This window comes from Apaloderma vittatum, unplaced genomic scaffold (assembly GCF_000703405.1).
Source record: "Apaloderma vittatum isolate BGI_N311 unplaced genomic scaffold, ASM70340v1 scaffold16421, whole genome shotgun sequence".
Lineage (NCBI taxonomy): Eukaryota > Metazoa > Chordata > Aves > Trogoniformes > Trogonidae > Apaloderma > Apaloderma vittatum.
In genome coordinates this window covers 30016-44096 of record NW_009697541.1, presented here as the reverse complement: position 1 = coordinate 44096, position 14081 = coordinate 30016, and the positions used below count along the sequence as shown (strand labels likewise).

At 36.0% G+C, this 14081-nt stretch overlaps 1 protein-coding gene across 1 annotated transcript in view; it reads left to right on the top strand.

The window, feature by feature from the left end:
* Positions 1 to 14081, top strand: part of PAPSS1 (3'-phosphoadenosine 5'-phosphosulfate synthase 1) — a gene marked incomplete at its 5' end in the record, with an annotated part of 35693 nt that overhangs the window by 10718 nt on the left and 10894 nt on the right. Inside the window, 5 exons of the mRNA XM_009877687.1 lie at positions 3330 to 3443; positions 5278 to 5389; positions 7341 to 7546; positions 8547 to 8682; positions 10373 to 10641. Of these exons, the coding sequence (XP_009875989.1) occupies positions 3330 to 3443; positions 5278 to 5389; positions 7341 to 7546; positions 8547 to 8682; positions 10373 to 10641 (837 nt within the window). The remainder of the gene's footprint in view (positions 1 to 3329; positions 3444 to 5277; positions 5390 to 7340; positions 7547 to 8546; positions 8683 to 10372; positions 10642 to 14081) is intronic.

Sequence of the window (14081 nt, the reverse complement as noted above, 5' to 3'; positions counted from 1 at the left end):
CACCGGACTCCAAAACTTTTTTTTTTTTTTTTTTTTTTTTTTTTTTTTTTACTGAGAAACTTGCAAACATGGTAGCTTAATCTATAACAATCATGTAGAGCAGGCTTTGGAAGTCTTCAGCCCACTTTTTCATTATTTGACTGTAGGTTAGGCACTCAGTAGAGTATATTTGGCATAATTGATTATACACAGCTGCTAGCTGGGTACTGAATCATTATTTTACATGAAACTTTGTTTCTTGCATCCTCCTTTCAAAATAATTTCAGCAGAAAATTTGTACAAACACAACTATTGTTTGTTTGGACACAGTGTTCAAACCAAATACCTACAGCAAAAGGTGATTGAGACTAACTGGGATTCATAAGACAAAAGTGCAGAGCATGGAGATTCTGTAAATGGTTTATATGCTGGAAGTAAGTATTTACATGAAATATAGTACAGTGACATTAACTTGCAGCATTACCTACCTTTTATCTTAGATATGAGTTGACATTGTGTGGAATAAGTCATCTTTTTGATAGCTGAACAAAGTATTTCTCTTCCTAAGACAAGAGGAGAATACAAGAGAACTGAAATAAATTTGTCAGCATTACAAAACCATTTTTCAACATTATAAAAATGTGCCCACACAGGAAAGAAGGCTTACTGCTTACTGTAGTCTAATAGCAAGAAGATAGCTAGCAGGTCAAAAGAAGCAATTCCACTGTTTTATGTGTCACTTGAAACCTCATCTAGATACCTTGTCCAAGTTTGTGCCCTTCTCTCTCACCCGGCAGAAGATGGGCCTTGAAGTACTAGACTGAACTGAGCAGAAAGCCGCCAAGATGGTGAGAGGCTGGAGCATGTCACTGGACGAGGAGAGGCTGAAGGGAACTGGACCTGGTCAATCTAGAGAAGAGAGGGCTAAAGGAGTTGTTGGTGCTGTTTCTAGCACCCCCGATGGGAGGGCATAGAGAAGACTGGTGAAGACTTTTCACAGAGGTTCACAAGGGTAGCATGAGGTGCAACAGACATGAGATGAAGTATTTAGAGTACTGGCAAACTCCCCTGCAAGCTGTAGGTAGCAAAACTTCAGTGATTATTATAGCCAAGCAAAAAATTGTTTGCTTTTTCCGCATATAAATAATTCAGTGGCCTCGCACCTCAATTAATATGAACTTGTAAGACTAATCATTCAGTAATGTAAATTGGTTGTCAGTTGTGAATGCCCATGCATTGGAAACTTGACTGAAGGTCCTTTCTTTACAGACTGTCGAGTATGTTGGAGAACATCAGCAAAGAACCCATCACTACAGTCGGATGAGGCACATTCCTAAAAAATATCTAGTTTATTGTTTTATTATTTTGCTGTTGTTTATATGAATGCATTGAGAAATAATAAATGCTGAGGAATATTGTGTAATTTTTCCTCTGGTAGTATGAACCTTTAAATGAAGTTACTACTTTAAGTGGTCACTAGATGGCTTGCTAGCCTAGTATTTTCCTGAAATTCATACCGTTTAAAGATCTATAGCTTCCTCTTCCTGATGTCTTTTGTTTGTTTGTTTTTGGTTTGTTTTTTTTTTTAATCTTAGATGTTGTTTTAAGTACCATTTTTATGTCTGCAAGGGAGTCTGGGTTTACTAATCTTACAAATTCTCTAAATGTCTGACAGTATTGCTAGTACTGTCTTCAAGTTGTTTGCATTCTTACGATGAGGTAGGTTGTTAATAGAAGCTGCATTGTGAAACCTTTGCTTTCTCCTTTGTTTTGCCCATTAGTGGGACACTGAAACCAGGATAATATTTAGAAAGACCTTTTTAATAGACACATTTATTTTAAGCTTTTGATGATTTGTGAAATTAGGACATTCTAGTGTCATAATGAACTTGGGTCCAAAGGGAAATCTTCTGTGAAATAGCATAATGTGTACTTAGTCATTATACTCTGCATGTAAGGTCTTCCGTTCTTTACAGCAGACAATTCCTTTGTTTGATTCTGGACTTAATGCTGCGACAGGAGTCTGCTGCAGCTCTTCTGGGCTATAATGCTGCTGCTCACTAACTAATGCCTGACTTACTGTCTAATAAAATCATTTTCCCAAATGATATCTGATGTGTAATGGACTGAGATTTTCCTTGTAAAACACAGCTTCTAAGTGCTAATTGAATTTGTTTTCCTTTTATTTGACTTTGGAGATATGAATTATGTAACTGCCAGTAAGACTCTCGTCTTTTTACTCCTGCAATCAGTTTATCTCCCACTTACATTCATCATCCTACTCTTTGTTTTCCTTTCCATGGAGGTAGTGCCTAATGTCTGACAAATGCTTTAAAACGCTTTGGCAAACTTTGTGTTTCCTACAGGCATACCTGTTTACTCTGGACATATACTGGAAAAATCAAGATAATTTGTTTATTCTTGTTATGGGTCTCTATATGCTTTGCTGTAAGGGCAATATTTCTTTTCTTTTTTTTTTTTTTAAAAAAAGTAACCATCACTTTACAAAAGTTTCCAAAATTCTGAAAAAAAAGAACTCTCATCTTCTTTTCACTGCAACATTTGACTGGGGTTTATTCAATATTCTTTGTCCGAGGAGAGTCTTTAAAGCTTTATCATGATGATCATCTTTTTTAAACAAATATGATTTTTATCATTTTGCTTATATTTTATGAGAAGTTTAAGATCTTGGATCTTGAGCATCTTGGAGTGAGAATGTCTTGTTTAAAACACATTGGGGAAAACTAATTTTTTTCAAATAAAAAATTGATATTCTGTGGTATTCTTATATATATGCAATAAAATGAAATCTAGTTTTATGTGCACAGGTAGCCTTACATTTAAATTTTCTAAGTTAATATATGAATTAGGTCACTGATATTGTCATTAGCTGTATGTAATACATTTAATTTGTACTTCTGCTTTAATCACTTTCAGTTGAGAAATTTTTTTTTTACCTCCATGTTACCACTTCTAATGTATGTTTTATAGTGACTGACTTAGGTTTGTTTCTTTTTTAGCAAGTATAAAAGCATGGAGTCTTCCTTTCTGTTGTAGATAAGTCATAAAAACTGCACTTAACAGTTAAATATTCACTAGGTAAATGTTGTATGAGGTACTTAAGGTTTAGGAAAAAATCGCTTGTCGTAATGTTTCACTTTAGTAAAATGTGCTGGCTCCAGCCAACAGCTTGGCTAGCAATATATCATAAACTTGTAATGGTATTCGTTTTTAAATGAGTAAAAATTACTGCTTGCTACACAGTAGTGGAATACTGGTAGTTTACTTCTTGACTATGTCCAAGAAGCATTCTGAGCAAACATGAAGTTCTGTTTATTCCTTTTATACAGGACATTGTACCAGTGGATGCCTCTTATGAGGTGAAAGAGCTTTATGTGCCAGAAAACAAGCTACAGTTGGCCAAAACTGATGCTGAGTCTCTGTTAACCTTGGAAATAAATAAGGTATTGTGTGTTCTGTTGTCTTCACTGCTGAAGTTGAAAGACAGTCTTATCAGTTCTACGATTCTATGATCAGTTGCTGAGCAGACGCAGATGTAGTCAAAATACCTGTACTGGTCTCATAATGTATCTCAATATACTTTTTCACGTCTGTGCTTTCTTTGATCACTTACTACAGATAACAATTGAATCTTTGTAATTCATCAATAATGTCTGCTATAGTGTTAGTTTTTCCCGAGATAAACTGGAGATTAAATTTATGATGACTTCCTTCTATGCCTTTCTCCAACTCTGCCCTTGACTAAACCATGCCTGGCATGTCTTGTATTGAGTAGTTGATTCTAGAGGAATTACTAATAGTTTGGGCTTTTCTTGTTTAGTTATACAAGTCATTTTGTTTTAGATTGTAATGACCTAGAAATATGAATAAAATCAGTTACTGCTTAATGATTCTTCTTGTTGATAACCTTCAACTGAGCAATAGTAACCTTTGATACTAGGCTCAAACAGTTGCAAACTTAAGTCTGCAGAGAAATAAGGTCTACTTCATTGGTTGGTTGGTTGGTTGGTTTGTTTCCTGGTTGGAACATACTCATGCAACTCTTCTAGCTTCCACCAGAGAAAATGTGGAAAATCATGGGTCAACTTGATCAACTCTGTTCTTATTTTCGTTAAATGCATTCTTCTCCAACTCAGATAAATTAGACTAAGCTGCTTCTGGTGTGTTTCTGTTATACTTCATCTTCTTTTTCTGCAGAATTAGACTTAAACACAGATACAACGCATGAGGTTTTTCACTGGTTTTTGGACAGTATTACTAGAACTTAAAGCTAAGCATTTGATATAGTAGGTGACTGATCTCAAAGTTGAGCATTGACTTTGAAGGATTGAGATGATGTAACAAGCACTGAATTAAGTAGTTTTTTGATTTGCCTAGCCTTGTATTACTAATACATTTTAATACTTCCTTTCCCTGCATCTTTACTAGATTCCTTTCACATATGTGTCTGCAAAACTATTTGTTTCTTTGAGGAATAAATATTTAAGGTTACTCTTATTAAATTTCTGTAATGTCTCATTTTAAATTTCTCCCTATCTACAAAAATAAATCCTTTCCCCCTCCACTCTCAACCTGTGGTTTGTTAAATATCAAACAAATATATAACGCAAGCTTGGGAACAAAATGTGTTGTACTTGCCTCAGCATAAATTAAACAGTGTAATAAAATTAGTCATGCTCTTTGCAAAGAGACTGGCACAAGCAAAGCCTATCTTTCTCAAATACTTGACCATGTCTTAGTAATGCACATGCAGAAATAATAGAGGCCACACACTAAGTCATAATGTGACTGTTTTAAGTGCTAAGGAAGGAAATTCCCTGTAAGTTGATACCTCTTAAACAAAAATAAGTAAGTACTAGTCCCAAGAGAATTTTACTTCTGGCTTGTCTCACTAGTTTCTGCAATAAAAAATTAGTTTCTAATCTGTTTTAAGATTAGACTTCTTAATATTCACCCCCATAATTCTGATATTTTTGTGGTAATTTTATATGTTGGGGTTTTTTTAACCTCTTGTTTATCTTGCTCTGTTAAAACATAAAGGCAGGTGGGACTCCCAAATTCTATTGAGTTGAACTTTATCAAACATTTACAAATGAAGTTTTATTTTTATTTTTTTTATTGGTTCTTTTTTAACACATGGAAATTGTATCTAGCATAAGGACTGGAAAATAGCAAAAAGTATGAACAGTGAGGAGCAAGTTTGGTTGTTGTGTTTTTTTTTCTTATCCATTGAATTATTTGTGATTATCTGCCCTAAACCTATTTCTTCTTTACAAGGTGGACATGCAGTGGGTGCAGGTGCTAGCAGAAGGTTGGGCAACACCACTGAATGGGTTTATGAGAGAGAGAGAATATCTACAGTGCCTTCACTTTGACTGCCTCCTTGATGGTAGGGTAAAACTTATCACTTGTAAAACTGGGCAAACTAATCCTACTTCTGAAATATTTTTGGTACTTTTCTTGTTAGTGGTGATGTGATAACACATTCTCAAGCCTGTGCACAGCTTGGGATAAGAGAATAGGTTATTATCATCATCCATTTTAAACTTGATGGTTTTATTCTTTTTATACCTACCATCATGCTAAAGTTGCAATATCTTGTCCTTTTGCTTTTACAAATTATATTTTTCAAATGTTTTCATTTCTGAAAAACATTTAAATCTAAAATCCATGTTTCTAGTTTGTTTAGAAGAAGAGAGAGCAAAAAAGTCACTTACCTTTCTATGATCTGGACATCTATTGTCACTCTCACATTTTCTAGTTTCCTTTTCTGTAAGTCTCTCTTGTAGTATCCTAGGCAACATAATGCCATCCTGTTATTTTGGAGTATCTGAAGTTTGCAGTATCATTTTGGACTGTTCGTTTTGGTTTTATTCCATTTGCCTTCCATGTGTCCATCCAGGTGAAATGTACTCTGCAGATGGCATGCTATGCATTCCACTGCTAAAATAGCTTGTAGCTCCTTATTCTGCCCCATAGTCTTCTGTAAATCAGAATTTTTGTAATGCTTTTAAGACCTTGTGTAGGTGAGTGTTTCAGATATGACAATATTAAACTTCTCTTGCAATTATTTTTAGTATTTCATGTATGTTGTAAAAATATGAGTAATAAAAAATAACTAATAAATAATTTGCTAATGAAAACAATTTTCAGTCCTATGCTTGGATAGAAAGTCGTATTCCTCTAGCTGCTACCATATTTCCTCTCATATACCTATTGCAATATTGATGTATGAGAACCTTTTTAGAAAAGTGTGATTCTCTTAAAGCTGTTTTGTTACTTGAAGCAGTGGCAACGGTTAAGTCAAAACAACATCCTGAAAGTTTCTTTCCTGCTTGGTATGGAATGACTGCAGCAGCAGTCATTTTCCAGGGTTTTAATTTTGAAGTGAGGGAAATAGTTTAATACCTGCCATGCATATCGTCCTTTGGGTTCTGAATGCAGTGGTCATACTGACTGATTTCTATCTTACGAAGTTCAGTGCAGGTGCTTTAAAAATAACTCTGAGCACTAAGACTGAACTTAAGAGAAGATGCACAGCAAGCTTTTATGGAGGAAGGGAAGACCTATTTTTCTCTTAAACGTCTCATCAAGCTTCATAATTTTTAACTTATCATACTTAAAATTGAGACATTATTAAAAAAATATTGTTCACATAACAGGGAAATCAGTCTTGTTTCGAGTCCTGCCCCTCCTAAAACCAACAGCAAAATCCCTATTAACTTCAAGTGGCCCATGACTTTTCTCCTGGAGGCCACCCAAAAGTTTTGCATTATTTTGGCAAGTGTATGCTCATTAGAATTCAAGCCTTTGTATGAGACTTACACTGGGTTTCCTAGGGAGACTTACTCCATGGAGTTTCTCAGATCTCACTCTTGTAGTCAAGAAAAACAAGACTTCCAGCATCTAGTAGTGAAGTAAATACTTAAAAATTAGGACCATACTAAACCTTAAAATTCACATATGTGGGTTTAGTTTTAGAAGTACCTTGTGAGCTTTTAACTAAACAAACTAGGTAAAGTGTCTACATGACTCAACGTTTTTTTTCTGAAATATATATGCTCAAATCTGAATACAGTTTTACGTAAACATCAAAAGTCACCTTTTGAAAAAGTTGAATTATTATGCTAACTGCTTGCGTACATTTGGCTGCTTCTCTCACATTGAACTTTTCTTATGGACTAAAAGTATGACTACTGACAGTGCTATTTCTTTTTTGATTGTTATCCATTTCAGTAGCAATCTTGCCTAATATTTTAGATGCTTTCTTTAAAAATGTCAATTATGTGGTTCTGGTTACGATATAGTTTTTTTGTGTGTGTGTGTCTTCACTCCTACAGGTGGAGTTATTAATCTGTCAGTGCCTATAGTATTAACAGCTACTCAAGAAGACAAAGAGAGACTGGATGGATGTACAGCAATTGCACTAGTGTATGAAGGTCGCCGTGTGGCCATTCTCCGTAACCCTGAATTCTATGAACACAGGAAGGAGGAACGCTGTGCTAGGCAGTGGGGAACGACATGCAAGGAACATCCCTATATCAAGGTGTGTGTTTGAAAGTTGAAAATTTAGTCCTGTTTGCTGTACTGTTTGTGGACCTGCAAATTAAGTAGAGGTGATGTCTTGAGACTGGCAAAACTACTCTGAGAACTAATTAAAACATCTGAGCAGAAACAAGCAGCTGCTGAGTAGTCTGCACTTAGTGTGAAAATCTAATGTCAACAGGTACACATGAAATTAATTTAGAATGTACGGTAGAGTCCGTGCTACAGACAAGGGAACTTTGCCCTCTAGTATGCCTAGGAAACACTTCCTTCTGTGGAGCCAGATGCATCATCAGAGCTCCTTAATCAGTGGATATATGCATTGTGAAGGCAAGAAAATTTATACTCTGCCTGCTTGTGGAGCATGTGAGAACTGCCTGCTGAAATAGGCCCCATTCCTGGAGAGTTCACCATTTAACTCTCTGGGAAGTTATTTCCCATCCACTGTGGTCAGCGTGTTTTATTGTCTTGACGTTATGTATGTATCATATTGGAATATTCTAATTGTAACATACTCATCCCAATGCCGTGTTTGGTTTTGTAAGCTGATGTAAATGTTGCATCTTAGCAGAGCCAAAATACATTTCTTACTGCATTTGTGTCTCAAAACACCTCAAATTGTGAGCTTGGTCTATGAAAGGGAAAAGCCTTTGTTCTACAGGTATCTGTATGACTAATAGTTACACGTATGTGAAAACTATGGGCTTTTTTACTTTTTTGGTTTATTAATGTGTAATGTATTATTTTTAATAATGTATTATTTTGTCCTCTTACTGTCTGGAATTGTATTCAGAAGTATATCTGAAAAAGGGCATCTCCTGCTAGATACAAGTAAGAATATTCTAGAAGACTTGAGACTGTCAAATAAAATTAACCTGGTGTTAATAAAAAAATTAGCCTGGCACATTCTTTTGGTAAAGATGTGCCCTCATTGCAATACTCTAGATACTCTGGAGAAGCTGACAATCAATACTACCAAGGAATTTGCTTTTTGTTCTTAGATGGTTATGGAGCAAGGGAACTGGCTAGTAGGCGGAGATTTACAGGTCCTTGATCGTATTTATTGGAATGATGGACTTGATCAATACCGTCTTACTCCAGCTGAACTACGGCAGAAATTCAAGGAAATGGATGCTGGTGAGTAAATTTTTCTTGTTCTGTTTCTTCCTGCAAGGATTCATCTAAATGCCTGCTGCCTCAATACCACAAGGACATTGTTTCAAGGATGAAGATTTTTTTAATGTTCTTTTAGGTGGCATTCTTTGCCTTATACTGGTATTAATTTTTATGATCTCGGGCATTGTGTTGCCTAAATACAGAAAAGAAGTTGATAATGCCTGAGGTTCAGAATTTTCTTGCAATGCACACTTAGACATGTTACTAATTCAAGAAGACATAATGCTGAAATGTGGTAGAATGTGCTTTGAAAATTATCAGGTTCAGAAGTATGGGTGAGTGCTGAACTTTCTTGCTCTTCTAAGTCTGTTCCATGCTGCTGCTGGGGAGCAAAGCTTAGGACAGCAATGCAAGTAGACTGGTACGAGTGGAATGTGTCATGGTTAGGAATTGTGAACTAACTGCTAACTTTATATTGCAGAAAAACAAGACCATTTTTCTCACTAAAGCACTTGTGTTAGGCAGGTAAATAAGAGGCTGAGTAACGACAACCAGCTGGGGAAGGAACTTTGCTGGACCTGCTCTTTACAAACAGGGAAGGTCTGGTAGATGATGTGATGGTTGGAGGGTGTCTTGGGCACAGTGACTGTGAACTGATAAAGTTTTCTATACTTAGAGATGTCAGGAAGGGATGCAGCAAAGCTGCCATTTTTGACTTTTGTAGAGCTGATTTTCACTTGTTTAGCAGTCTTATTGCCAGAGTTCCTTGGGAATCGGTACTGAGGTGTTTGGGAGTCCAAGAAGGCTGGATGCTCTTTAAGAAAGAAGTCTTGAAGATGCAGGAGAGAGACATCAAACATGTGACCTCTGCTGTGTCAGTGACTGGCAGGCAGCTGCTAATCACTTCCAAGTGTGAAGGGAGAGATTAATGTGCAAGAATGCCAACTGAGATTGGTCCTGAGCTCTTGTCTTTTTTTTCAGTGTGGTCAGTATTTCTAGGATCTGCAGGTTCGAGATACCAGTCTGTTTTAGTTAGCCCCTAAATAAATATATTTGATACCTGAAAAAACTGTTTAGATTTCATTGAGAGGTTTACCACTAGTTGTGGTGATTTTGCTGTCTTGCATGGTACCTTAGTTCACCTTATTTTACAGAAGGGAGAAATGCTGGTTGTGTCAGGATTTTTTGTTAAAGAGTTTGTAAAACGTTGCAATAGCAGTTGGCCTTGCTCTCTTCTTACTCTGCATAAACTCTGCTGAGCTGTTTAGGTGAAGGAAACTTAATAAGGTCCGTTAAATCCCCTTTTATTTGTTTTGCTGCAAACTTGTCCATTTGTTCTCCTGATGTTACAATGAACCTTTAAGACAAGTAGCATAGTTTGATTTCTTCTCAGAATTTATATTATGTGCTCATGCAAATTGAAAAAAATCCAAAGAAAAGGTTGTAACTATTGGAGAAGCTAGAGTAATTCTGTGGATATGTAAAAAATGAAGGAAGCTTATTTATGTTTTTTTTTAGTATGGGTGGCTTTTATTAGTTTTGCTTATTTGAGTATGATTTTATAGTAGTTCATAATCCAGACCTGTGACTACTGCTATTATACTTGTTTAACAGAGTTCAGAGGAAAGGTTGTACAGTGTGAAGATTTCTCTGTGGTTGTACAACTCTGGATAAAATAACTTGATCTTTTGCCCATTTTTTTTCTCCATAGATGCCGTCTTTGCATTCCAGTTACGCAACCCGGTGCACAATGGGCATGCTCTTTTAATGCAGGATACTCATAAGCAGCTTCTGGAACGTGGCTACCGGCGCCCAGTTTTACTCTTGCATCCACTTGGAGGTTGGACAAAGGAGGATGATGTTCCTCTCATGTGGCGCATGAAGCAACATGCCGCAGTACTGGAGGAGGGAATCTTGAATCCAGAAACAACAGTGGTGGCTATATTCCCTTCCCCCATGATGTATGCTGGACCAACTGAGGTAAAGACATCAATAATTTAAAATACAACAAAATCCCTTTGATAGTGCAGTAAAGTATTTTGTGCTATGCCTGATCTTATTCTGTTGTGGTTTTTCTTAAATGGAGACTGATTTTCCATGGGAAACCAGACTGTAGAGGCCACCTTTGTCATCAGCCAAAACATTCTTCTGTGAAGAAACTTCTGTACTGGAGGATTTTGCTGGAAATGGTGGGAGACAATATTGGGTTTATGTGTGCCTTTCTTTGCAGTTATAAGGGTATAATAATGAATTAATCCTTCCTCCTTTTATTACGATCTTTTTCAGAAGGGATTATAAGATCTGTTGACACACCAAATAGTTGTTCTGAATGTTAAGATACTTAGGATTTATGGCTGTTAAGCAAAAAGTTTGTGTGTTGGAGGATTATACACAAATTAGAAAAAAACAGACTTTGTTTATTTTTTTGGCAAACTTAATTTGAAAAGAATCGTTTCAAGGCTTTTGTATTAAATAATTCTTTGACAACACTTTTTTTATAAGCTAGATCTTGGGTTGGAATCCCTAGAGTTTTGTGGGAAGCATCAGAGAGAATAAATGTTCTCATTTGAGGGCAATTCCTTTAGGGGACATTGAGTCTCCCGTCTCATTAGTTTGGGTTTTTTTGTTTGTTTGTTTGTTTGTTTTCCCCTTTCTCCCCTTCCATGAGTCACATGAAGTTCAATTTCTGACCAGGCTCAAGAGGTTAGCTCTGTGATAGCTTTTTGATAGGTAGGAGATTTCACCAATAGAATTAAATTAGACAGGTGTCATTTATTTTCTACTGGCCAGTGGACTGCTCAGAGTTTGCACTGCATTTCAGTCCAGACAAAAAACTGTGCTCCAGAGCTAGTCAGGGCATGTAAGAGAGCTACTGTAGGAAATCCTTATTAAGAATTTTCTCGTAACCTATATGGCATTTCCAGTGACCACAGGACACTGGAACAGCCTTATAATAATGTTTGTAGCCGAGTAATAAAAGAGACTCTTCTTTAATAATTTTCCATTGGTCTTTTTAGAGATATCGGTACTAGAGTTGTTTCCGTAGCACAAGTGCTTCAGAGAAAAACAAACAGCTGTTAGTATGACTTTCTACTAGGATGGATGTGGCCTTCCAGCCTGTAAAGAAGCATGTAAATGGACATGTTTTTTAAGAATCAGTTTAGCTTTTTTGTGTTTTTAACATTCCTGATAATTACATTGGAATAAGATAAACAGTTCTAAAAGGAAACTGTCTGTCAAAATGCAAGTAGTATGTATGTATAGAAATTGGACAAGAGCTGCTAGTTTTAAGTCTCAAACGTGTAGTTTCCATGATCTAAATTGTTTTGGTCAAATAGCTTCACTTATTCAAAATGGAGTTCTTACTTGCTGTTATCCAAAAGATAACATGAAACCTTTTTTTATCCGTGCTAGAATAGTTTCAGAAAACATTCTGCTAGCTGCTATGATATGCTGGAATGTCACGTGTATGGTACACTCTGTGCTTCTGTAACATGAATATTAAAAGTATTGGCGTAGCTATCAGCATCCAGATACTTCCACGGCACCCTATGGGCTTGAATAGCAGTGGAATCCATGATGTGTAATATCTGGCTGTGGTTGAAGATGAAAACTGGTATCAGTGGTGCCTTATGATTCATGACTGGTTCCTAATATCATTATCTGACTATTGGCTTATAGAACTCTGTCCATGTTGACTGCAAACTTCCTCCCTGGATGGCTTCTGTAAGAATTAGTTTTAGAACTAGTGTAGAATTAACAGTTAGTACTTTGACAGATTGCTTCTGAGCTTCTTGCCTAAAGCATATTAATACAGAATGGCATGCACAGTGACGAAAATATGAAGCACTGATTTTGTTTTATGTAAAAATTTGCAGTAGGCAGTTGCAAAATTTATTTTGTAATGGAAGGAAAATTTATCCATCACATTGTCCATTTACTACAAAGTGGTGGCAGCAACTTTAGTCTTAAGATTTGTGGTTTGTTTTTTATTCTTTTCCACCTCCTGCTTCCCCTTGTTTTTTTCCTTTTAGTGCTTGACAGATATTTTGAGAGATGTTTGTTTACTGTTCAACTTGTAGAAGTTATTTTACACTGTCTAGTTACTGGGTAGGCCCTTTAGTTTTGTGTGAAGGTAAGACTCCACATATAAGAAACTGCTTGCTTTCCTTTTAAACTCTGAGTATCCTTTGGGAGGTACTAAACTATACAGATGGTATGGCAGTTCTTTTAGGGGAATGCCTCCCAATATAAGAACATGTAGACATTTCTTGAAGTGATGTGTCTTTGTTGCCTAAAATAACTGTATAGTACAGGAAAATAACTATTACATTGTTTTCTACTGAAAATATTACTTTTAAAAATGAATTCAGAAAATTCACGAACAGTCATATAACAATAAGTCTAAAAACTCCTAAAATGTATCTAACAGACTAGAATCTAGTAAATACTGCAGTCTTATAGAGGAAAAAAAGTCTCTCGCTATTTAGTAAAGGAGATGCATTTCTAGATTTGGTTGCAGGTTGTGGATGATTGAATAGTCTGTGCAGAATTTCCTTTGAAGTTTCTTTTTCTTATTTTTAACATTCAATAGTAACTTAGCTGAAAGGAAAAAAAGTAAAATCAAGTTGTTTCTTATGAAACCACTGATTTTGAAATGTGTAGCAAAGTAACGTGGGAAAGCTGTTTGTCAATTTTTACAATACTTCAAATATTGTGTGGAATTGCTGCATCCAAGCAAAAATTCAGTAAAGCTCAAGTTTCTTATTTTGACACAGATTCCTTCCCAATTCATATGAATGAAATAGAATCAAATTATTTCAAAGTGATCAGAGAAAAGTGACTAAATATTTGCCAAAGCTGGAGTTGCTTTGTCAGTTTTCGTCTTGGAAGCTTGTGGTATAGACAGGCAGTCCTAGTGCTCTGAAAGCCTATTCCAAGCATTCATGTAGTGTATGTACCTAGTTTATATGTCCTTTGGGTCTTAGTATTGATGCAAACCAAGTGTTGAAGTCCTGCCTCAGACAACATCCTTGTCACATGCACCAGGTGAAAATGCTGAGCATGGCTAACTTTTGTTTTGTAGTGTGTAGAAAATTTGATTAGATCACTCGTTAACACTGTGTTTAAGTAGCCTGTCTTTCTTCCAAAGAGATGTTTGCCAGATAGCTACTCATCAGGATGTCTTTTTATAGAAATTACTGTGATCAAAATAGAGCAGATATTTGGCTACATCCCCCTAAGCTTCCACAAACAGTTGCTTTTGTATTAATCTTTTTATATAACAGGAAAGGGATGTAGGATGACAACAGGAAGAAATAAGCTAAGGAATGGACGAGTTCAATCCTTCTCACCCTGTTTATACTGTCCAAACCCTGTGCTAAAGTAACTTTTTAAGGATTCTAATGCGCAAGTGAAAC